The 25,292-nt window shown below is 43.0% G+C and overlaps 1 protein-coding gene across 2 annotated transcripts in view; it reads left to right on the top strand.

Annotated features, from left to right (window-relative positions):
* LOC311237375 (nipped-B-like protein B) overlaps window positions 1–25,292 on the top strand; it is an 80,463-nt gene that overhangs the window by 8,787 nt on the left and 46,384 nt on the right. The window contains exons 4-11 of one of the 2 annotated variants that reach the window (XM_084325211.1): window positions 1,269–1,434; window positions 7,575–7,675; window positions 9,967–10,078; window positions 11,070–11,221; window positions 14,419–14,564; window positions 15,225–15,315; window positions 15,962–16,492; window positions 16,606–19,065. In XM_084325211.1, coding sequence (XP_084181337.1) covers window positions 1,269–1,434; window positions 7,575–7,675; window positions 9,967–10,078; window positions 11,070–11,221; window positions 14,419–14,564; window positions 15,225–15,315; window positions 15,962–16,492; window positions 16,606–19,065 — 3,759 coding nt within the window. Of the gene's footprint in view, window positions 1–1,268; window positions 1,435–7,574; window positions 7,676–9,966; window positions 10,079–11,069; window positions 11,222–14,418; window positions 14,565–15,224; window positions 15,331–15,961; window positions 16,493–16,605; window positions 19,066–25,292 lie in introns of both variants that reach the window. The other variant, XM_084325210.1, reaches the window with a different exon arrangement.

Genomic DNA, 25,292 nt, shown 5'->3' with positions numbered 1-25,292 from the left:
GAACCGGAGCCCTATGTCCTACCTAATGATGGTGTTGATCGGTAGAGTCCTCTCTCGGCACAGTCCATGCTGCTCTTCATACTGCTTACCTGCAGTTTCGGCCAGACGGCCACAAAACGATTGCAGTGGAGGCCTGGAATAAAAAACGCTGAAACCTACTCCACAGTAGGCCTGGGCAATTAATCGAGTGTCAATTAGGATTTTGTCTTCCCGCGGTCATGACAACGAGATAATCGAGATGAAACAATTATTGTGCCGCGTTGCTCTCGTTTTTTGTCTTGTGTTGAAAATGCCCCCTCAAGCCCAAAAAGTGGTTTTGGCTTGTGTCCAGAGTTTGTCCAGTTATTTTGAAATGTCTTTGGTAACTCGTAGAAGATGACAGAAAGCCAGCTTTTTGGTCGAGAAGAAAGGTAAAACTAATGCAGGCGTCGTCATATGACGTTCTCAAATCAATGAGTAATTGTGTTTTAATAATGTCAATATCAATCAAAATAACTGATTATGATTTTTGCCATAATCGAGCAGCCCTCCTCCACAGTGCACCCTAAGTAGGTTTCAGTGTTTTTTCCCCCAGGCCCAGGGTTTGTACAGACTGGAGCCTGGGCTCCATTGACTTTTGCATTAGTTTTGTGGATATCGAGCTGGAGCTGCTGATATCCAGTGTGAAGAACACCATGGATTGTGCTGAGAAAGGACTCCATCATCAACAACAACATCATTGTTACATAGAAAATAGGGTTGAAACATTCTGAACTTTCCCAGACATTTTCTGAAGCTGGGAATACATTGGTTGATTTGTCACGTTCTGACGATTTGATTAAATTGACCAAGCCAGAGCTAGCTTGACTATAGCTTCAATCTCTCTTTTATTTCCCGTTGTAATAAAACTAATGTTTCCTCCACGAATATTCTAGTCTCGATATTTAAGGTGCACAATCAACAATAACTAATTGTATAGAGTTCCTCTAGTTGCGAGGGAAGCATGATGCTATGTGGCTTAGTGTGAATTGCGACGTCTCCTTTGTAGTTTCATTGATTTACTTGTCTTTCCGATTTATCAAAATGTATTGGCTGCATCAGATATCGCATTTGCCATTACTATCGAATAGAATAGGTTTGTGATGAGAACAAACTGCATGTTTTCAGAATTTCACAACATTCCCTTTTCCCCCCAAAACAATGTTATTTATTACCTGTCTTACTCCCAGCCATCCATCCATCCACCACCCACCCACCCGGTCTAACCTGTGTTTTTACCATCTCTTTAGTGTTGAACCAGCTGCCCTTGCCCTCTCCCCTCCCTGCCACCACCACTAAAAGTCTGCTGTACAATGGGAGGATCGCAGAAGAGGTCAGCTGCCTGCTGGCGTGCCGGGACGAGAGCCTGGTGTCCCAGCTGGTTCACAGCCTCAACCAGGTCTCCACCGAGCACATGTGAGTACCTTGCCGCCCCCCGACTGTGCGACCTGGACTGCACAGGTATGCTTGATTACCCCCCCCCCATGTTATGCATCTTGTAAGTAATGGAGAGCAAAGAAAGTGAGATTGAATTCAGTTTATACCTGCTTTAAAATCCACACGTTTGCGTGCGCAAGTCAAGAGGGCGGTGCCATGTATCCTGTGTTCCTTTGGGGCATACTTTGTGTGCACCCTCAGAAATGAACACTATGTGTCTGTACGATGCAATGAAGCGCATCAACAGTTGGGGGCGCTGTGGATGTGACAGGCTAAGCGCTAAAACGCGACACGGAAAGCTGCCCAAAAACGGATCCGAGATCTTTTTCTGCCGTGATCTCAACATAACCTCCTCGAGTGTTGCCATGTTTTTTTGTTTACATTGCAAATCTAGATAGTGGATAGTTCACAAAGGAAGATATTCTTCTTCTATATAATTGTGTCTGTGAGTATTCGGCTCTGATCTGCCCCTAGTGGATATGCCTTCTCCAGGTTCATACAAAATATGCAGGCAAGTTGAACAATGCCATTCACAACGCAGCCACCCGTCTTCTCGTACCCATGGTTAAAAGCAAGTAATATACCGGGACCCTGAGTGTTGTAATGCCCGCCCTGTTGCCTGAATAAGCAGCCAAACACGAAGATTCATCTCTTTGAGAAGTTCAGCTGATGAGTGAACATGCTCTCAACTCAGTGACTGGATGTTTGGCCGTGGGTGTTTCCATTTAAAACGTGGCAAAAGTAGTCGAACACAAGTGCAGTCGTTGGATTGACAATGATGTCAAAAATATATTCCGCTTGGTTTGGGTGAATCTGATTTTCATCTGGAGGTACAGATATTGACAACACCTCGAGAGAAAGTTGATAAGTGTGTGTCTTGCGCTCTCAATGGGGGTGTAACGATGTAACCTCACTGGCTCACAATGATTAATTTAGATTACGATTATTCAGGCAACGATTCAATGCATCATGAAATCTCTTCATTTGACCACGATTCGATAAATTTTCTATCAGTTAATTCCCCAAAAAAATTTTAATACACAAATGTGGCTGGGGGAACTGATTCACTCGGCATGAATGGACTATAGGTCAATAAAAACAATCCACACACAAAAAAAATTGTTTTAATTTTTTTTAAATTAATTTCGATTATAATCGATTCTAACATTAACTTTTTTTTTTATTATCTTTTCCCCCCTTTTTCCGTTTTTCTCCCCTCCCAATGTTAGTCGTTATGCCAATTCCCAATCCCCTTCCTGGTCGTTGCGCACTCTACCCCCTACCGTCGGTCTGGGAGGGCGGAGACTATCGCATGCTTCCTCCGACACATGTGTACCCAGCCCACCACTTCTTTTCACCTGGCAGCACGGACTCTCACTGAGAGAGTGTAACATGTGGAAGGTCACACTACTACCTCTCCTAGATCCTTCCCTCGCTGTGCAGGCACCCCGACCGAACTGTAGGAGTCGCTGTCCACAACGACCCAGACCCACCCACCGGCTTCCCTCCCGCTGACTCTGCCAATCGAGCCAGTATGACGACCGGCCAAGCCGGAAGCAACGCTGACAGCTGGATTCGATACCAGTGTCTCTTGCGTTGGTGACGAGCGCCTTGTCCGCTGCGTCACCCAGCCGCCCCGAATCTAACATTTTCAAATCGATGCAGTAACAGTTGAATCGTCACATTAGAATCGATGCATTTCGATTAATCGATGCATCGTTACACCCCTAGCTCTCATACAATATAAGTTCTCTCTTTCCAACATGCCTTTAGCTAGTATTAGCTGTAACGGTAGGTGGCTAACATTAATGTTTCATAGCTAATGTTGGCGCTAATGCCAAAAGCGGATGTTGTCCATCTGTTTAGCTACTGGTTCCCATAGACTGAAATTAACTTTAGATCTCCCGGACGACGGTACGTCATGTAATTCTATTTTACTTACTCAGAATCATTATAATATGACCTAAACATAGAATTCGGGCCACTTATTTGTCCAAACACTTACCCTGAAGTTGTTGAAATGGTCCAACTTCTCAAAATGTCAATGGGGAGTCTGTCTGTGTTTACTGGGCGCTGCCATGATGAATTGAATGCGACTTGGAGTGAGAATAATAAATGTTTCAAGTTTCAAGTTCAAGTTTCAAGTTTCTTTAATAGTTGTCATACAGAAGTACAGAATACTTTTATACAAAATGCTTCTTACTGTTGCGCTCCAGAGACTGTGCAAGACAAGATAAGTATGAAATAAAATAACATAGTAAAATTAGAAGTAAAAAAAAGGTCACAGTGTTCAGTTTAGACATATGTACAATGTTCGATGCAGAATAGACGTATCCATACAATATACAATACTGTGCAGTGTACTAATATACAATACTATATAGTGCAAGGCAGAAATGGAGAAATGGGACGAGGTGCAATTTAGGTACAATTCACAGTAGGTGTACGAGTTGTAGTGCAAATCCTTTATCAAGCATGCTACATTATAATCAAGATGTCAACCCCCAGAAAACAGACTCTCCATTGACATTCTGAGAAGTCGGACAGCTGTGAAGGTGACGGCAGCTGTTTATCTCTTTGCACTGTTACGTTTGAGTACGGCTAGATCAGGAGGTTAGAACGAGGACGTTAGCAGCAGGTCTGCTGTTGCAGCTATCGGCTCATGTGAGCTAATCCTTAAAGGGGCACTTCAACCGAAAAACAATGCTGACACAGTTTTGAGTTTTGCACACATTCGTTTAGTTGGACTGTTATTTAGAATGAATGAGTTTGAATATGTCCCCCAGTGATGTCATCATCAGAGGATACAGAATCCTTGTGCTGTCTTAATTACAACTCAATGAAATTATGTAGACCAGCGATTCTCAAACTACGGGTCGCGACCCAACGTGGGGTTGTGGGTAGGTGACAGTGGGGTCACGCATTGGCAACCAAAAAAAAACAACAACGAGCCCCTTCATCAATGGAGGCTGACACACAGTATTCCAATACACATCTCACTACATCCTGCGCATGTAAGATACAAGATACAAGAGTTTTATTTGTCACGGCATACAGGTATACAGTGAAATGCGGGGGTCTCGCCCGCAACGATGTGCATAATACAAGTAATAATATAATATAATGTAATTGCGGAGGCCACGTCTGGTCTTTTGTGAGTCGATGTGTGGATATTGGTGATCGGCACTGTCTCTTAACTAAAGCACTTCCAGTGTGTGGGGGGGGCGGTCCAGGCCCAGCATATAAAGCTGATTTGATTAATTTAGGACAGGTATTGTAACCTGGGCACTCACAATGGATTTGGCTGTGTGTTCCAAATGCTGGCAAAAGAAAGGCGGAATCGAGTAGTAGCGAGACCAGCACTACTAAAACGAAACGGAGTAAAAGACGACAAGTAAATTACAGTGGCACTTGGAAACTAGACATGCTTTCTTTCAGAAAGAGAAAAACAACTTTGGAGCAGAGAAAACTGTGCTGAAAACTGCAACAGTCAATGAAAAAGGACCACATGCTTACCGTAGTTTATTATTATTATTATTATTATTATTATTATTATTATTATTATTATTATTATTATTATTATTATTATTATTATTATTATTATTATCATCATCTAGCCTATTATCTAACATCTTTGTTTGGACTCGCAGCTCAAATGGAGAGCTGGATTAAGAAACACCGTTTGTGGCACTCCAGGATAATCAGTGGAGATTTTGGGGTATTTATTCTGCTTGATGGTTTTTTGGAGGGACAGAATGTTGCAAAGAATTATTTGAAGCCCATCATCCGTAGCCACATAGAAGGGCTCATTGAACAATTTCGGAACTATTTAAAATGTTACTGGATCCAAGATCCGTTCATTACGCATGACGCAACAGGCTGCCAGACACAGACACTTGATCTTTCATGTGACAAGCTACTGAAGGTCAAGTTTACTGGACAGGCCCTCGCAAAGTTCTGGATATCAGTCCGGAACGAGTACCTAGTGTTGTGTAATGCTGCACTGAGAAAGCTTGTCCCCTTCGCATCAATATCTCTGCAAGGCCAGATTTTCTGCACCGACATTAATAAATGCAAATCTTGCCTCACTAGAAGCGGATCTCCGCCTCTTTCTCAGCACAACGCAGCCACATATCATGGAACTGTTCAAATGTACACGCACAGCACACCCTTCGCGTCTCGTTTTTCTTTTATTCTTGAAAAGCGCATGTAAACGCATTTTCTTTTATTTTTTTTTAATGTTCTGGCAACATATTTTGGCTAAATATGCCTCATTTTATAAATGTGTTTACAGAAACAATTCCGTTGCTTTTGTTGATAATATTCATTCATTCATTTCATTGATAACATAGTGCTGTAATTTCATTTTCTAATAAATATGCATGATCAAGTTCAACAACGTGTGCTTTTATTTTGATATTCCTTATTTCCACGTTGAAATTCCGCGATACATTAAGTGTGTGGCCGCCAAAAACATTTTCTAAATAAAATGGGGTCATGGTATGGGGTCAGTTTGAGAACCCTTGATGTAGATGAAAAATAGCAATCCTATTTTTTTTTCATGTACCTAATTTAATTGTGCTGTAATACACAACGCAAAGGATTCAGTGTCATCCGATGACATCACCAGAGGGTATATTCAAACTGATTTAACTGTCAAAACTAAGTTAATGAACAAATTGAACAGTTTAGAGCTTTAGAATATGTGTGAGATTGTGTGCAAAGTTCCAATTTAATGATTAGCTCACATCAGCTGATAGCTCTGTTCAATTGTAGGCCTGTGGCAGCAGTCTGAGAAAAAAGGAGAGAGAGAGAGTAAACTGAAATGACTGCAAACCAGAATGGAGAAATAGTCGGCAAAGATGAAGATTCTCATCAATGAAGTTTCAGTGCACCCCCTCTGAGCACTCGGTCAACCCTCAGTAGGCTGAGGGAGCGTGGCCTTCTGTTCACTAGACTGTGAGGCCTATGGCGCCTACGCTGAGGACCAGGACTCTAGATGTGACCAATGGGCCAATCAGAGCAGCTCGATGTGACTGATGGGCCAATCAGAGTAACATGTGTGTGTAACATGCAATATTTCAAAGGAAGTAGAGTGGATATCTGAAATGCTTTGATTTTGTTGATACCCAGGGGGTTAGAGATCAAAGGGCTTTAGTCACAACGACAACAGTTTGGTAAGAAATGCAACAAGACTGAAAAACATCTTTAAAAGTGTAGCCAATTTGTATGAAATTAAAGAATTTTCATACTGATTTTATTTCACAAGTTTCCAACGGTATGGCCATGAAATGGGTATTAAATTCTATTCAAAGTGGTCTTAAAAAGGTCTTAAAATGTCTTAAATGTAACTTGATGAAACCGGGAGGAACCCTGAGTAAGATACTACATCAATAACAAGCTAAAAGCAGTGCTATAAAACAGTAGCTTCTTTACAATGACGTGTGAGAGCAGGCAGTGACGAGGAGCATAAACATTAATTTGAGGAATTCCCAGAAAGGGAACAGAGCAAACTTTGTTTACAGATTTTCTGAACACTTTTTTTCTTTCTACATTTCTGGTGTGGAATTGCTATAACCAGTGTTGGGCAAGTTAGACAGGAAGTGTAATTAGTTACTTATTACCGATTTGTCCTTTAAAAAGTAATTACTTTACTTCGTATTAAAGTAATTACCGGTAGACCCAAATAAAAAAAATTATGTACAACCTGTTGTTAGCTGTCCAGCTGTTGTGGAAGTCTACCCCTCTTGAGTGTGGCCTTCAAATGAGCTTCCATCACCGCTCTGACCGAGGACTGTGTATAAGCGCAATCTTAACATTATAGGAGAAAGAAAAAACTAACTAATAATATTACTATTTTGGAAATTGTAAAGCCTTACTTTACTCGTTACTGGGAAAGTAATACAATTACGGTAACGTGTTAATGCCCAACACTGGCTCTAACGTAACTGTGAAAACAAACTGAATAGCCTAACCTACCTGAAATGTTGTTCGACTTGAATGGTTTTTGCTTGAATCTAAGGTATACATGGAAATAACCAAAAAAGAACACTAATAAATTATTTTCATAAAAAGGCATGTAAATCTCCTCCTAACCTCGCCCCTCTCCTTGGTTCCAGAGAGCTGAAGGATAACCTGGGGAGTGACGACCCGGAGGGAGACATGCCTGTGCTGCTACAGACCGTGTTGACCAGGAACCCCAACGTCTTCAGGGAGAAAAGTACGTCCAGCAGTCCAGCAGACACGGGGTTCAGGCCGGCGAGGAGGAGACGTCTATACTTCCCACAAGCAAGTTGTCCTTTTGCGCGATCTGATTGACCACTGATGTTTCTGGTCATGTGACATGTGCGCCCAATCGTGTGACGGCAAGTTCTTTGGACGGTTAAGCTTAGGCGCTCTTTCGAAGTTGGTTAAGGTTAGAGTTTGTCTTAGAGCAGGGCGATAGAACGCCAGCCCTGATTCCAAGCTCTAACCTTAACCAACTGTGAAAGAGTCGCCTAAGCTTAACCAGTGATAAACTAGGCATTAGGTCTTTTGCAGGCTGTTCGACGCGGAAATGGGCTAAGACACTGCTCATCATGCGATTGGGCTCACATGTCACATGACCAGAAACGCGTGTGGCCAATCGGAGCGCAAAACGGGAACGCGGAAGGACAACTTGCTTGTGGGAAGTATAGGCGCGTTCATGGAGGAGGAGACGGGGTTCAGGGAGGAGGAGACGGGGTTCAGGGAGGAGGAGACAGGGTTCAGGGAGGAGGAGACAGGGTTCAGGGAGGAGGAGACAGGGTTCAGGGCGGTGAGGAGGACACAGGGTTCAGGGCGGTGGAGCTCCATGCATGCCCTCTAAGTTAACACACCTCCTTTTGCTCATGCTCCTGGTCCACCTCTAATTACTCTCCTTGTTGTTTTATTTCCACAATAGAATGAATGGATTTAGTAGTCCGTTCTGTTCTCTCCTTTGGTATGGGTTTATGAGGAGAATAGATAGGAAGGCGATGATGCCCTAGTAGCCTGTGAACTTAAGCGGAGTTTTTTAACGGTCAGCGTGGAGGGCATGTTTATTACATCGTAACCGGGTAGTGTTTGTATGTGACTGGTGCAGAGAGCAATCGATAGCTGTTAATGACAACTTGATGTCTGTTTGCTAGTGTTCTGGTTGCTGTTGGCCAGGGAAGAAAACATAATGCCTGGGCTGGAGTTGTAGGGCTGGTATAGAATAGATGGCTATAGAGAGCTGCTGTAGAATAGATGGCTATAGAGAGCTGGTATAGAATAGATGGCTATTAGGGATGGGCGTGAGTACTCGTAGCTATGAGAAAAATCGACCTTAAATTATTAATAATTTGTATGGAGAAAAAAAATATATATATATATTTTTTACATATTTGTTTCACATGTATATGTAAGATTATAACTGTTTGTTGGTTTCCTTAAACATATATACGTGAATGAACAAAATTAAGTAAAAAAAAAAGAAAAGGAAAAAAAAACATTAAAAAAAAATATATATAAATTATTATTTTGAGTTTTTTCCCCCTTTTCGAGTAATACACGATCAATCGAGTATAGCATGCGATCAATCGATCTGGATTTTTCTTTAAAATGCCCATCCCTAATGGCTATAGAGAGCTGCTGTAGAATAGATGGCTATAGAGAGCTGCTGTAGAATAGATGGCTATAGAGAGCTGCTGTAGAATAGATGGCTATAGAGAGCTGCTGTAGAATAGATGGCTATAGAGAGCTGCTGTAGAATAGATGTAGAGAGCTGCTGTAGAATAGATGTAGAGAGCTGCTGTAGAATACATGGCTAGAGAGCTGGTATAGAATAGATGGCTATAGAGAGCTGCTGTAGAATAGATGTAGAGAGCTGCTGTAAAATAGATGGCTATAGAGAGCTGCTGTAGAATAGATTGCTATAGAGAGCTGGTATAAAATAGATGGCTGGCCTGGCGGTTTTATGCATTAGCTGTAAGGGCATCTGTAACGGCTTTTAAGTGTAGGTAACTACTTTGCATCTTTCATCTTCTTCTTTTTGTGAGGAAAACTAACATGACTCTGTGTGTTTACGTATCCGTGCCAGTCTCCACTGGTGCTATGACCCCGTCTCGCCTCTGATCCAGTGAAACGCCTCCCGTAGGAGGAACTCTTGACACTGTGCCCTGCCTGCTCTCGTTGTGGTTAATTACTCACCACGCTCCTGCTACTACACTACTACAGCCTCCTGCATCCCTCTGAACTCTGTTGAATTGTCTTTGTGGTGGATGTTCCTCGCCGTCTACCCTAAAGAGAGAGCGAGAGAGAGAGAGAGAGAGCGCTGCGAAGGAATGCAGCTGTTGTGTTTGTCTCCCTGGCCTCTCATCTCTCACACCAGGCCTGGTCTCCGTGCGGTGGTGGTGCTTGAATGTCGGTGCCGTTCTGTAGCAATATTATGCCCCTGCTCTTAAATTAGCCTCTCTTCAATCATCTCTCTTTCTTTCTCTCTCTCGCTCGCTCTCTCTCTCTCTCTCGCAGGTATAATGCAGCAGTCAATGATGCCGCAGTACAAGATGTCTCAGAATTCCATGCATGGAAGTCCAGCATCAACCAACTACCAGCAAACCACTGTCCAACACAGCCCCTCCAGGTACAAACCACTGTCCAACACAGCCCCTCCAGGTACAAACCACTGTCCAACACAGCCCCTCTAGGTACAAACCACTGTCCAACACAGCCCCTCTAGGTACAAACCACTGTCCAACACAGCCCCTCTAGGTACAGTATGGCGGGGGCCTGTTATCGGAGGTAGAAGTGTCACCGGGTGGGAAGTTACCGCCAGCCAAGCGCTGGTTGATTTGGGGCGGCGGCCCGTCTGTGGTTTTGTCCTCAACCTTTTTATATTCGAGCGTCCTTTTCTTTCCCAACGAGGACACGCAGTGTCGCAGATGCAAATATCGTTCTCGCGTAGATCGAACCGGTCTCACACAAAGTAGTCCTGTGCTGTGCCCGTGAGCCACCACTAGGGGCAGAGTGGTGCATTGTGAGGGAATTAATGAATGACTGATGTCCTTTGCATCTTTAATTAAAAAAATAAATAAAGATCCTACTTGGCTGGTGGCCAGTGAATTTTGGAATCCATCAAGTAATCCTGTTTGGCTGGTAGGGTTGGGTATGGTTCACATTTGAACCGATACCTGTACCATTTCCTGGAATTCGGTATCGGTACCCAACGGTACCTTTTTCTCTGTCATAAACATTTATTTTTTTCAGTTGTAAATATGATCAAACTTCTCTGACTTCGTCTGGTTTTTCCAAAGACCCAAGAGACGGGACAGAAATATATATATTTATGGAAAAGACTCTCTCTTGTCTAGTAATATTACACTCTTATACTAAACATGTAAAGGTACCCAAATGTGGTACAGATTGATTATACTCGGTAGTACCAATGTAATTCGGTCGGTACCCTTAAAAGTAGATGGAATCCATCGAACACTTTCTCCAGTTGACTGAACAAATGAAATGAAATAAAATGTTTAATTAGCCATATAAGTAGTTTTCTTCGCAGCAGCGATGAGGGAAGTGGTTGTCGGGGTCCTGCTGTGAATCACGTTTCCTCTCACCTTCCTCCTCCACAGCCGCTTCGCCTCCCCTCAGTCGGGGTCGGGGACGCGGTTCATCCCCCAGCAGAACAGCCCGGTCCCCAGCCCCTACGCCCCGCAAAGCCCTGCAAACTACATGCAGTACAATCACCCACCCAGCTACTCTCAGCACCAACAGATCCAGCAGGGTAAGATTGATACGTTTTCTTTTGTGGGGGGGATTTCTTCATGTGTCTGTATAGAGCCAAGAGGGGAAAAAAAGGTTGGTGTTGATTTAAGGTCATAGATTAGATTGGATAAAGATTTATTGAAATTATACAGTACAACGTAAAGAAGTTTGGCATCCAACCAGAGTGCAAATGTAATGGTCATAGTGCAATAGTAATATACAATGTACAGGTGATTAAACTGGGTATAAACTATATAAATTAATCCTACTTAGTATAGTGTTAATCAGATGTATGTACAGAGTTGTAGTATTAATATGTACAGTGATACAGGTATAAACTATAAAGACACTATGGTAGTCATACTGGCCAGCAGCGTAACTAGTAAGAGTAGGTAAGGGATATGTTTGTACAGATATGTAAAAACTAAAGACTTATATACTGGTATGTACAGGCAGAACAGTTTTGGCATCTTCATCTGGTGATGCATACCGGTTCTGTGCATTGACTGACTAGGTAGCAACCAAGAAGACTCGCCACATAGCTCAGTGTCTCTCTTTATGTAGCAGTAGTGCTGAAGGAAATGATTGAATGCACCAAGACTTACCCTGCCGTACAGTCACACGAGTGAGGGTGCGCAGGTGTGTCCTATTTCTCCATAAAAGCCTCTTCCTTCCCTCCACTAACTCCTCTATTCCTCACTAAATCAACCCCCCCGGTCATTTTGGCACCTGTCCCAATTAGGTAAAAGACCAAAGAAGCAGCTTAAAATGATCCTCTGGGGCAGTGTCCTTCGAGGATGCCTTGGAAGATCTGTACCTTTGTATCTTCTCCACGAAGTTAATTGTGTGATCAAATGCCTATAATGTCCGATATTATCGGCCGATATTGGCATTAAAATGTGATATCGGAAATTATCGGTATCGGTTTTTTTACATTTATTTAACCTTTATTTGCCCAGGCAAGCAAGTAAGAACAAATTCAGATTTTATTTATTGTCAAAAGTATGCATAATGTTGTGTTAATTCCACAACAAGAGATATGTAATGATAATTACCTGAAATTATTCCGTTTTTTTGGGGGGGAAACCCTGCATATATCGGTATCGGTTTATATCGGTATCGGAAATTAAGAGTTGGACAATATTGGTATATCGGTATCGGTAAAAAAGCCAATATCGAACATCCATACTATATATATATATATAATGCCACGTTATTTATATAATATAAACCTTCAAGATTAATATCTGGAAAGTTGATGACAACTTGTATTGTAGTACATATTGACTGAAATTTCTTTTTTTTAGGACACTTACTGGCACAAGGTCGTAATCAATTGATGTCTCATATGATGCTGAAGCACAGAAACTGTCCTCGTTTCTCCCCTCCTTCACTCCTCTCCTTCACTCCTCTCCTCTCTCCTTCACTCTTCTCCTCTCCTTCCTCCTTCACTCTTCTCCTCCCCTCCTTCCTTCCTCCTCCTGCCTCCCACACATTCCTTCATGTTAGGAGACGATTGGTAGTGAGCGAGAAGAGGAAAGGAATGGTAGTGAGGAGTAATGGAACGCACCCCATGTATCAGAGGTGCATGTTTTTGCTGGCCAGGTGCAAATAGCAGTACTTAATTCTTAGTAGTTTCTGGTACAGAGATGAGTAAAGTCTTTATTTACCACTTTGGCCACTTAAAGGTGCTGTAAATGTTTTTTTTCCTTTTGTTTATTATTAGTGGTCTACGTGTTAAAACGATAGCTCTACACTCCAACAGCAATCCCTGATATAGATTGTCTGGCCAGTAATGTGGGTCTCCCAGTCCCTCCGCTCTGCAGTAAACAGAAAATAAATGTTCTGGTATCCCATTCCCACTTTATCCAATCAGGAGAGAGAACTCCATACTGCAAAAATGAGAAATAAAAAAAATACATTTAAGCAAACGTGTGCTTGAAACAAGTAAAATAATCTACCAGTGCAGTAAGCAAATTTGGCTTGGCAAGATTTCTTGAAGTAAGTAATAACATCTAGGGTTCTCTCTCCTGATTGGATAAAGTGGGAAGTGATACCAGAACATTTATTTTCTGTTTACTGCAGAGCGGAGGGACTGGGAGACCCACATTACTGACCAAACACATCAGTGATGGCTGTTTGAATGTAGAGCTATTTAACACTTATCTTAACAAAAATATACCACTTACAGCACCTTTTAATAATAATACCGTAATAATAAAAATTATAATACAAAGGTGTTTGGGGAGATGTATTACAGTATAGTCACGTGCTTCAGAATGTCAATATACTGTATGTGTTGTGACACTGGTCTGCCAGGGGAGGTACTGGCTAATTTAACAGTTTATTGTCAATATACTCTGTACTGTCTGTAGTATCAAAAATCGTGTAGTTATTTTAGTTGTTAAATCTTTTATCACTAATAGTTAGCTCTAATCACCTTTTACTCTATTCACATGGTTTCACGGTCAAAAACAAAACTTCGGTAGCTTTGGTCGCTCCTCCGTTGTTTACAATAACGAAGGAAAGCCAGGGCAGAAATGTATAGAGGGTGCTGTTTCCCCACAAATCATGGAAGTAGTGATCTAATGAAGTGGCGTCATCTCATCAAATTATCTAATATAAATATTAAATACACTCTAGTCTTAACCCTTTCTCGTCGAGCTGCTGTTTTTCAGCACTCAAATCCAGTTCACCCATCTCAAGCCCTGCCCCCTTTTATTGAGCCTCCAATCACAACAGAGTTTGTCCAAGGGAAGCAGCAGTTGTGATTGGAGGGTCAATAAAAAGAAGCCATGGTTTGAGACTCTTGTAGAACAGAAATGCCTCAGCAAAAAGTAAAGCATGTCCATGAATATGCTGCATTCTGGACACTGGGAGATTCAGCTTCAGTCTCCAGCTACTGCTCTGCTTCATTGTGTTCATCCTGGCTTTATCCAACCTGTGCTTTTCTCACAATGCAGTGGCAGAGAGCAGGCCTGTCTCATGCAGTATGGAGGGCATCACAACAGATGATCATTTTATCTCACATTTAAACCTTCCTTTTGAAGCAGCAATGAAATGCTTTTCGACTGCGGGGCAGAAAGTCGTTGAAAGAGATTCATGCTAATCTAATGCCATGTTTTAAATGGGGGCAATAGTAGCTCTCAACAATTTAATATTGGACGGTTTTATAAAAACAATTCTGACATTTTACTCTTTGGTCCATGTTTTCAGTCGCTAGTCCCCTGGTTCCGGGCAACGTGAGGAGTGTCCATGACAACAAGGTCTCTGGGCAGCTTTCAAACAACTCGACCAATCATAACGCCAGACAGGGCTCCAATGAAGACTACATGAACATGGTCCACAGACTGGGAAATGAGGTAATGATGATAAAAGAAAACAAAGCTATGATGGACTGAACATCAAATGACTGTATGATTATTGACAGTGAAATGTAATTATTAGGGATGGGAACTCATTTTATTGTCACCTACCTGACTAGTGAAAGACTAACCTAAGTTAGGAAAACCCAAGGAGAGGGAAAAAAATGTCACACCAAGGTTGGCTAATTGAATTCTTGTTGATATGCTGTACCTTTTCTGGGGAGGCAGGGTTGCCTAGAGGCAAAGAGCCCGGCCAGTAACCAAAAGGTGGCTGTGAGCTGGTGCCTGAAGGTATTACATCTACGGTGCCCACCATCCTGCCTCAAAGTGCCCTTGAGCAAGGCACTGAACCCCAAAAACTGCTCCAGGGGCACCGCGCTGCGCTCCAACCTTTCCAATGAGATGCATATAGTGGGGAGACTGTGTATGTGTAACTAGGAGGGACATGCAAAAAGACGAATTCCAATTGCCTTGTGTACATTGAAAATAAAATAATCTTCTATCAAAGGAGAAATGTCCCGCGGGGGGCGCTGCAGTACGGCGACCTCTCTCGTGTACCTTTTATTTCCCCCGAGCGCTTGTTTGACATGTTGGAGTAACTCTACTACTAAATAGTCCCCATCCCTAGTAACTATACACGTCTCTTATGTTTACCAGGAGAGCGACCCTTCCATGAGGAATGCCTCGTTCCCAATCAGATCGCCACAACCCATCTGTTCTCCTGCTGGAAGTGAAGGAACCCCTAAAGGTGTGCTGGCTCACAGTAAGAGATCACTGTACAATATTCTCTGGCGCTCACTTTGATCACATTGTTTGTAACGCATCCCGTGGCTAGGCACCACCCTATAATACTGTTACTCTCATCTAGTCTGCTCTTTATAGTATCGCAAGGTCAGAATCAAAAGATTTGTTATTATCAGTTCTCTTTAGGGATGCTCGATATTGGCTTTTTTACCGATACCGATATACCGATATTGTCCCAACTCTTAATTTCCGATACCGATATCAACCGATACCGATATATGCAGGATTCCCCCCCCCCCCCCAAAAACTGAATAATTTCAGGTAATTAACATTACATATCTCTTGTCGTGTAATTAACACAACATTATGCATACTTTGACAATAAATAAAATAATAATTTGTTCTTACTTGCTTGCCTGGGTAAATAAAGGTTAAATAAATGAAATTATTTTTTTTTTAAATTAGGAAAACCAATACTGATATTTTTCAATATCACATTTTTATGCCAATATCGGCCGATAATATCGGACATCCCTAGTTTTATTTTTAAGTAATATTTTGATCGTAGGGTGTGTGAAGCACTTTGTCACTCTTGTATTGTTGTACTGGCTGATGCTATGTAAATAAAGGTCTACCGCCTCGTGTTTCAGCTGGGTCCAGGCCTCCTCTCATCCTGCAGTCCCCTCCCCCCTACCCATCGCCACACGACGCCGCTCCGGACCTCCTCCTCGACTCGACGGACCGCAAGCGGAAGCAGAAGAAGCTGAGCAAGGAGGAGAGCGAGCAGGTGGACAAGGACAACCTGTATGATATTGTCAGCTCTCCTTCGAAAGACTCTACCAAGCTGACCTTGAAACTGTCCCGGGTCAAGTCCTCTGAGATGGACCAGTCCACGGAGCCGCCTTCTGGGACCGACCACACGTCGGCCCACCAGGACGACAACCCGGTCTACAACAACCAGTTTTCCAGGACGGCCCACCAGGACCCTCCTCACAGATTAGGGGTCGCGGAGCAGGCCGGCTACCAACAGGTGCCCGTGCTCCAGAACACCAAGCAAGCTGGATCCGCCGGCGCGGTGACGTACGATGACGCGGAGATGGACGCGCTTGCAGAGATCGAGAGGATAGAGCGGGAGTCGGTCAGCGAGAGGGAGCGGTGTTCGAAGGAAGTTCAAGATAAGGGTGAGCGAGTGGTTGCGCACGCACCATGGCCCTGTGCCAACTAGCTCTCTTGTCATAAGTTCAGTATTGTTTGTTTTTCATTGAAATTAACCAAGTGTTTTTTTTCATTGCAGACAAGCCGCTGAAGAAGCGGAAGCAGGACTCGTATCCTCAGGAGCCCGGGGCAGGAGGCACAGCCGGAGCCAGCGGAGGGCCTAATGTGGGAGGGGGCAACGCTGGCAGCAAGTTGACGCCCCAGGAGGCCAGTGCTGCTAGTAACGGTGCGAGCCGGCCTGCCCTGATGGTCAGTATTGACCTGCAGCACGCCGGCAGAGGGGAAGGACACCCAGAGGTGGCTGTCGAGGCCCAGCGTTGGCCCGAGGACCGTCTGGGGTCGGGGGACGGCCCCGACCCCTCCGGGGTCCTACGGCTAAAGTCCAAGACGGACGGAGAGACAATAAAGGCCGTCGACGGCCGGCCCGAGATCATCAAGCAATGCGCCGAAACCCCCAAGAAGTCCGGCCCAGATGGCCGACCGGAAACCCCCAAACACAGACGCGAGAACAGACGGGACTCGAAGCACCGACATGACAAGTCTGAGAACAGCAAGTCTGAGAACAGCAAGTCTGAGAACAGCAAGTCTGAAAACAGCAAGTCTGAGAACAGCAAGTCTGAGAACAGCAAGTCTGAGAACATCAGATCTGAAAACAGCAAGTCTGAGAACATCAAGTCTGAGAACAGCAAGTCTGAGAACAGCAAGTCTGAGAACATCAGATCTGAAAACAGCAAGTCTGAGAACATCCGATCTGAGAACAGCAAGTCTGAGAACATCCGATCTGAGAACAGCAAGTCTGAGAACAGCAAGTCTGAGAACATCCGATCTGAAAACAGCAAGTCTGAGAACAGCAAGTCTGAGAACATCCGATCTGAAAACAGCAAGTCTGAGAACATCAGATCTGAAAACAGCAAGTCTGAGAACATCAGATCTGAAAACAGCAAGTCTGAGAACAGCAAGTCTGAGAACATCAGATCTGAAAACAGCAAGTCTGAGAACAGCAAGTCTGAGAACATCAGATCTGAAAACAGCAAGTCTGAAAACATCAAGTCTGAAAACAGCAAGTCTGAGAACAGCAAGTCTGAGAACATCAGATCTGAGAACATCAAGGGGCACCCAGAAGGCAGGGCGGCCGTCACGCCACGGAAAAAACACGAAGGTCGCTCTGACTCTGGCCACAGAGAGGAAAAGCACAGGGATAGTGACCCATCCAGAGTGCGACACCCAGAGACCCCGAAATCTTCCAGCAGGACGGAGCGTGAGTCCAGACATGGACGGGAAAGGGACAAGGACAAGGACAGGGATAAAGAAAGAAAACACAAGACTGAGGCGGGAGAACAACGGGAGAGGCCGTCCACAGAGCAGCGCACTAAACCCGACAGCCCCAGAGTGAAGCAAAAGAATGAAGGATCGGCCGACCCCAGTGGTCGCCAGAGGACTGAAGAGAGTAAAGGATCGGCCGACCCCAGTGGTCGCCAGAGGACTGAAGAGAGTAAAGGATCGGCCGACCCCAGTGGTCGCCAGAGGACTGAAGAGAGTAAAGGATCGGCCGACCCCAGTGGTCGCCAGAGGACTGAAGAGAGTAAAGGATCAGCCGACCCCAGTGGTCGCCAGAGGACTGAAGAGAGTAAAGGATCGGCCGACCCCAGTGGTCGCCAGAGGACTGATCGTTCCAACCCCCATTCCTCTCGAGGGAAGGACGAGAGGAGGGGTGGGGACGGAAGCAAGAGCCGCCAAGATGGACAGAAACAGCCGTCTTCCGAGAGCAAAACTGCGGAGTTCCCCTCATACCTGCTGGGGGGCAAGTCAGGAAGCTTCAAGAACTTTGTGATTCCTAAACTAAAGCGGGATGGGAAGGAAGGGAAGGAACCGAAAGATCCGAAAGATCTGATCTTTCCGAAAGATCCGAAAGATCTGATCTTTCCGAAAGATCCGAAAGATCTGATATTTCCGAAAGATCCGAAAGATTTGATCTTTCCAAAAGAACAGAAGGATCCAAAAGAACAGAGAGATCAGAAGGATCTGAAAGATCAGAAGGATCTGAAAGATCAGAAGGATCATAGAGATCAGAAGGATCAGAAAGATCATAGAGATCAGAAGGATCATAAAGATCAGAAGGATCCGAAAGATCAGAAGGATCCGAAAGATCAGAAGGATCCGAAAGATCAGAAGGATCATAAAGATCATAAAGATCAGAAGGATCATAAAGATCATAAAGATCAGAAGGATCATAAAGATCAGAAGGATCCGAAAGATCATAAAGATCAGAAGGATCAGAAGGATCAGAAGGATCATAAAGATCAGAAGGATGTGAAGGTGGATGTACACTCTGGGGTTGGGCAGATGGGAGGCTGGTCCGATCCGCGGGTCAAGCTGGAGCGAGTTTCTTTAGTGGAGAACTTGCAGAAAGGACCAAAGCCTGTGGTGGTGGTTAAGAAACTCAGCGTCGACGAGATAAGGAAGATCATCAAGGAGAGGCAAGAGAAGAACAGGCACCATTCCTCCAGGCACTGGTCCTCCTCTGACAAATCAGGGAGAGGTAAGGCTTTCTTCGCTCTTGTGTTATAATGAAGATGCACTGTATGATGCGCTGCAGGGATGAGGGTAATTGGCTTGTGGAATATGATTTTTGCGTTGTTGAAAGATGCAAGTTATATTTGAATCCCAGCGAACTAAGCCACGTCTCGTGTTCAAGTTCAAGTTTCTTTAATAGTTGTCATACAGAAGTACAGAATACTTTTATACAAAATGCTTCTTACTGTTACGCTCCAGAGACTGTGCTAGACAAGATAAGTATGAAATAAAATAGTATAGCATGTAAAATAGAAGTAAAAATAGAAGTCACAGTGTTCAGTATAGACATATGTACAATGTTCGATGCAGAATAGAAGTAACTGAGTTACCATACAATATACTATGCACTGCAGTGTACTAATATACAATACTATATAGTGCAAAGCAGAAATGGGATGAGGTACAATTTAGGTACAATTTACAGTAAGGTGTACGAGTTGTAGTGCAAATCCTTTACCAATAAATATAAAGTGTGTTTAGGTGTTCTAAAGTGTGGAGAGTGGGTGCTGCAGTGTGTTGTTTAAAGTGAGTGTGTGCGTGTGGATGTGTGTGCTGTGTGCATTTGATGGTTGTTGCATAGTGTTTATTGTTCGTTGAGCAGCCTGATGGCCTGGGGATAGAAGCTTCTTTTGAGTCTTTCTGTGCTCGCCATGAGACTCCGGTATCGCTTGCCTGACCGCAGCAGTTCAAAGAGGCAGTTGTTTGGGTGGCTGGAGTCCTTGATGATTCTCTTAGCCTTACCCCTGCACCGCTTGTTGTAAATGTTCTGGAGGGTGGGAAGCCCCCCTCCAATTGTGCGTTCGGCTGAATGTGTCACTCTCTGTAGTCTGCTTCGGTCTTGTGCAGTGCTATTCCCAAACCAGGAGGTGATATTGCCAGTCAGGATGCTCTCTATTGTACATGAGTAGAAGTTCTTAAGGATCTTCTGACTGACTTGGAACTTCCTTATGCGCCTGAGGAAGTAGAGGCGTTGTCGTGCCTTCTTCACAACACTGTCAATGTGTGTTGTTGATGTTGTTATCTCTTGGTTCATTAGAGCCGGTCTAGACCGCTTTCCTGAGCAGTGTGTGGCCCAGTGGACATTTCACCACTAATGTTAACAGGTTAGAGCAGCCATAGCCTGTGTGAGCAGCGCGGCGTCCTAGAGTTTTAGCGTGAGGCGTCAGTGAAGATGCTCTGTTGACCACGCTGTCGGTGTGGACCGTCGGCGTCACGTGTGGCGAGCCGCTGCGGTTCAGCGAGGCAGCCGTCGTGCTGACGGTGTGGGCCGGCTGTCGGAGATGCGCTCACTGTAAATGGCAACGAATAGACCCCCTTGTGTTGGGTACAACTTTCAAATGTGCACTTGTTGACTCAAGACTAGGGCTGCACGATTTTGGGAAATAAATCTAATTGCGATTTTTCGGACAGATATTGCGATTGCGATTACAATATTTTTTTTAAGCAGCCCCACAGAGGGTCTGTTCGGGACGCGTGAATATTAAAGGCAACCAACTTGTGTTCAGCTTTTCGTTCAGCGTTTCTCTGATTGGCCCCACGGCCAATCAATCAATCCACTAGCACACGCCCTTGCGGCAAGAGAGACGCGGCAGAAGAGCTGGTCGAACCAGCGGTGTTCTGTTGTGTGACTGTACTACAGCGGTGTTCTGTTGTGTGACTGTACTACAGCGGTGTTCTGTTGTGTGACTGTACTACAGCGTGTTCTGTTGTGTGACTGTACTACAGCGGTGTTCTGTTGTGTGACTGTACTAAACTCTTCCACCACATGACCGACATTTGACATACAGTACACCTCCTATCTATGTTGGGATTATGTTTGGTCATGACAAAACAATAAAAATCGCTACTGTTAGTAATGCTGCCACCACCCACTTCAATGACGGAGCTCTCATATTTGCGAATGCATAAACTATATCTTAAATTATGGCGATGTGTCTAATATGGCTGTCGCGAAGTCATTGATAAGCGACAGCCATATTAGACACATAGCCATAATTTAAGATATAGTTTATGCATTCGCAAAATATGAGAGCCGCTGTCATTGAAGGGCTTCTACAACGGAGGAACGGCCGCTGCTGCTGCTGGAGCTGAACCGAGTCAAGCCGCGGGCGGCGCACGGAAACGGGGATAAACCACTGCGTCGCCCCGCTGCGCTTCAGGCTCAGCAGCCTCCACGGGCGAAATAACATATAACGTTACAGTTCCACACTGATGTACAGTGAGTGTCTAATATGGCTGTCGGGAAGTCATGCCTCTCCCTCTGAAAGCCCATCCACGCTGTGTATCATAGAGACATAGAGCACTGGGTTTTATCACTGGAGATATATTTCTCACTCACCATTGTATTTTGCGCCATCTGACAATATCATAATGATGTGTTTTCTATATTATATCCACAATCATTCATCTAAAAAATTGTATGGGCTTTGATTAAACATGTAACCTACACCTACTGTAACTTACTGTACCTCTGCTTCCTACAGCACAGCAGGTAATGGCGTTAATCAATGGAACGCGAAACATAATAACGTTACGCTTTCTAGTTCAGCGCATTTCATAACTGTATGGGCTTTGTTTATACACGAGTGAATCTGGTAGTTGGTTGTTAAAAACGCGAAACATAATAATGTTACGCTTTCTAGTTCAGCGCATTTCATAACTGTATGGGCTTTGTTTATACACGAGTGAATCTGGTAGTTGGTTGTTAAAAACGCGAAACATAATAAAACGCGAAACATAATAACGTTACGCTTTCTAGTTCAGCGCATTTGCAGCCCAACACAAGTGCGTTGGTACAGCAGCCCAACACAAGTGCGTTGGTACACAAGTTGGTTGCCCGCGCTGCCGCTCGCTTGCTCCTTGGATTTCATTTGGGACGTGGGACGACTGCCGCTTGCCTGCGCGTGGGGGCGGGGGGGCGCGGCCAATCAGAGAAAAGCCGAACACAAGTTGGTTGCCTTTAATATTCACGCGTTCGGGACACCGAGCCTGAAAATGTTTCTTTTTACCCGGGAAAATGTTTCTTTTTATACCGGTACCCAACGGTACCTTTTTTTCTGTACTTTACTCTCCCTCTCTGAAGTCTAAACTTCACAACACACAATCTAAAACCCCTTACCTCCCTCTCCTAGAGCCATATGAAATCCGCGTTCACGGAATCGCGGAATTGAGAAATAAAAATGGAATCGACTGTAAAAAATAAAATAAAAATATTATTACTTTTTTCTTCTTTTTTTATGTTGTGGGACTTGTACAGCACTTTTTTCAACTTTGTCAGTGCTGTAAAGTTTAAACCTTTTTAAATCTTAGACAAACAAAACACTTTGCTTTCATGAAATATTGTAAGCCGTCATTTGAGGCTTTATAAAAGCAGCACAATGAACACAAATCTGTCAGTGCAGAGTCCGACCTCATCTTAAATAACAAACAGCATTGCTTGTCGTAGTTAACAAAGAGAGTAGAGCCATATGAAATCCGTTTAATTTTTTTCCAAATTCCATTAAATTTTTTTCCAAATTCTGTTTTTTCCGTTTTAATATTTCAGAATTCTGTATTTTGCTTTGTACGCTCATTTTACCATCAGAAATAGTGTCTAATAAGTGGGAATTAATAAATGTCCACAATTTAATAAGATATAACAGTCCATTTAATAGGGCTGTCTTAAATACTTCGAAGCTTCGTTCGATGGGCATGGGATTCGAATATGAAAATAAAATTTGATTATTAAAAAAATAAAAAGGTATATATATTTTTGCAAAATCAACTCTGCCTCTCTTTGTTAACTACAACAAGCAATGCTGTTTGTTATTTAAGATGAGGTCGGACTCTGCACTGACAGATTTGTGTTCATTGTGCTGCTTTTATGAAGCCTCAAATGACTGCTTACAATATTTCATGAAAGCAAAGTGCTTTGTTTGTCTAATATTTAAAAAGGTTTCAACTTTACAGCACTGACAAAGTTGAACAAAGTGCTGTACAAGTCCCACAACATAAAAAAAAAAAGTTAAAAAAAAAAAAAAAAAAAATTAATTTTTTTTTTTTATAGTTGATTCCATTTGTATTGCTCAATTCCGCGATTCCATGATCGCGGATTCCATATGGCTCTAAAAGAGAGGCAGAGTTGATTTTGCACACAAAAAAATTAAATATATATATACATTTATTTTTTTAAATAATCAAAATGTATTTTCATATTCGAATCCCATGCCCATCGAAGTATTTAAGACAGCCCTATTAAATGGACTGTTATATCTTATTAAATTGTGGACATTTATTCATTCCCACTTATTAGACACTATTTCTATAATATTTTATTTTCAGCTTTTATAGTTTCACAAACACACATCAAGACAAATCACAAACACAAAGAAAATAAAAAATAAATAAAAAGAACACAAACAGTATGTTGCCAGACACTGTCACATCAATGAACAAACATACACCATGTCATATGCTATACACTAAGGACTATTAGACACTATTTCTGATGGTAAAATGATTGTACAAAGCAAAATACAGAATTCTGAAATATTAAAACGGAAAAAACGAAATTTGGAAAAAAAAATTATGGAATTTGGAAAAAAATAAAACTGATTTCATATGGCTTTACCCTCTCCCAAACCGTTCCTACAACGATAACAACAACTTGCAAGGGAGATCTTGTATCTCAATGGGACTTCCTGGTTAATTATTATTATTTTTAATATTTTTTTTTGCGATTTGCTAATTGCATCATTTCAAATTTCGATTTAAAATCGATTAATCGTTCAGCCCTACTCAAGACAAGACATCAGTGATTCAGTGTGAAAACACGCTTCTTATGGCGTTCTGGACAAGTAGGCAAAAGTAAGGAAAATGGTAGTCTTGAAAAGAGCAAAAATAATGCTTGAGCCCCGGAGAGAAACTATGTACGCCACCAATCTATCACTATTATGTTGTATCTTTTGGCCTACAATCAAAGTTGTAGAAGGAAGCTTGAAGAAGGACAAATCTGCAGTGCTGCAAGATGTATCTGTTGGAAGTGAATGGAATTTTACATGGAAAATGTTGGAACACTTGAGTAGATGACTAACTAAAGAGGTCTAGATGTTTCACAGACCGTGTTATTTTGCCTTCTGAATCCAGATGGAGTTCATGTTTTGTGTCCACTTCAGCTCGGTTTTTGAATGACTTTCCCATTATTGGACGACATTGCTCGACATAACTGAGTTATATTCTTTTGTCCTATATTTCTGTTGTTGCTTACTTGCATATTAGTATGTTTCTTATTATTAGTAGGCTAGTAGTAGTAATAATTAGTAGTAGTTGGAGCTGCCTCCTAGTCAATGAAATTGGTTGGTTTTGATCTTAGTCGGAAAAAACGTTGTTAGTCTATTAGTCACTTAATATGCTCTTTTTATGCCCATGGGTTATTTCCTTAAAAATGACTGGTAAGCACTATCGCTCTCATTCATGAAATGTTCTTATGCACATATTTGTTCTTACACGCTATAGGAGGTGTTTAGCCTTCAATGTAGTCTTACAGATGGAGAGAAAAACCTGGTGGCTGATTCCAACTCTGTGTCCATGACTTCTATTGTGTTTCGTTGTAACTGACAATCACCCAGTCTGGCAAAGACGTCATTAACACATTGAGTGCCAACAACGAGATTAGTCGTGTTAACTCGCCATGCGTTGAGTGCCAATGACGAGTTTTCTGGTTTTTTAATCGTTATTTCTTTTATTAGCAATATCTATACATTTTTCATCCATCCAGCCTGACGTTATCATTGGGAATGGGTCTGAGCTCAAAAAGGGCAAATACCGCCGCCTATCGTCTCCCGGATGGTATTGCACATCATTGGATTGGATTGGGTGGGCATGTGCATCAGAAAAAAAGTCCGGTCCGGGGTTTTCTTTTCTCTGGCAAGCAGTATCTGTTACCACATTCACTGGGGAGGCTGGGATCAGCTTTCGATTATGTGTTTTGGACTATAACGTTGGATCAATAAACACGATCAATATTTGGAATGGCGATCAGGAATTGGATTAATCTTTTTGCAGAACATCTGATGTGAGGTAAGGACTCTATTTTACCAGTATTGGGTTAATCAGATGTTTTTTTCTCAGTCTGTGTGTGTGTGTGACGTTAGCGCTGACCAGGTCATGGATAATAGATTTTTCAGCCCGCTTCTCTAGCGTGCATAAGTACAC

This window comes from Notolepis coatsorum, assembly GCF_963971535.1.
Source record: "Notolepis coatsorum genome assembly, chromosome: 11".
Classification (NCBI taxonomy): Eukaryota; Metazoa; Chordata; class Actinopteri; order Aulopiformes; family Paralepididae; genus Notolepis; species Notolepis coatsorum.
This window is presented reverse-complemented; position numbering and strand designations above follow the sequence as displayed.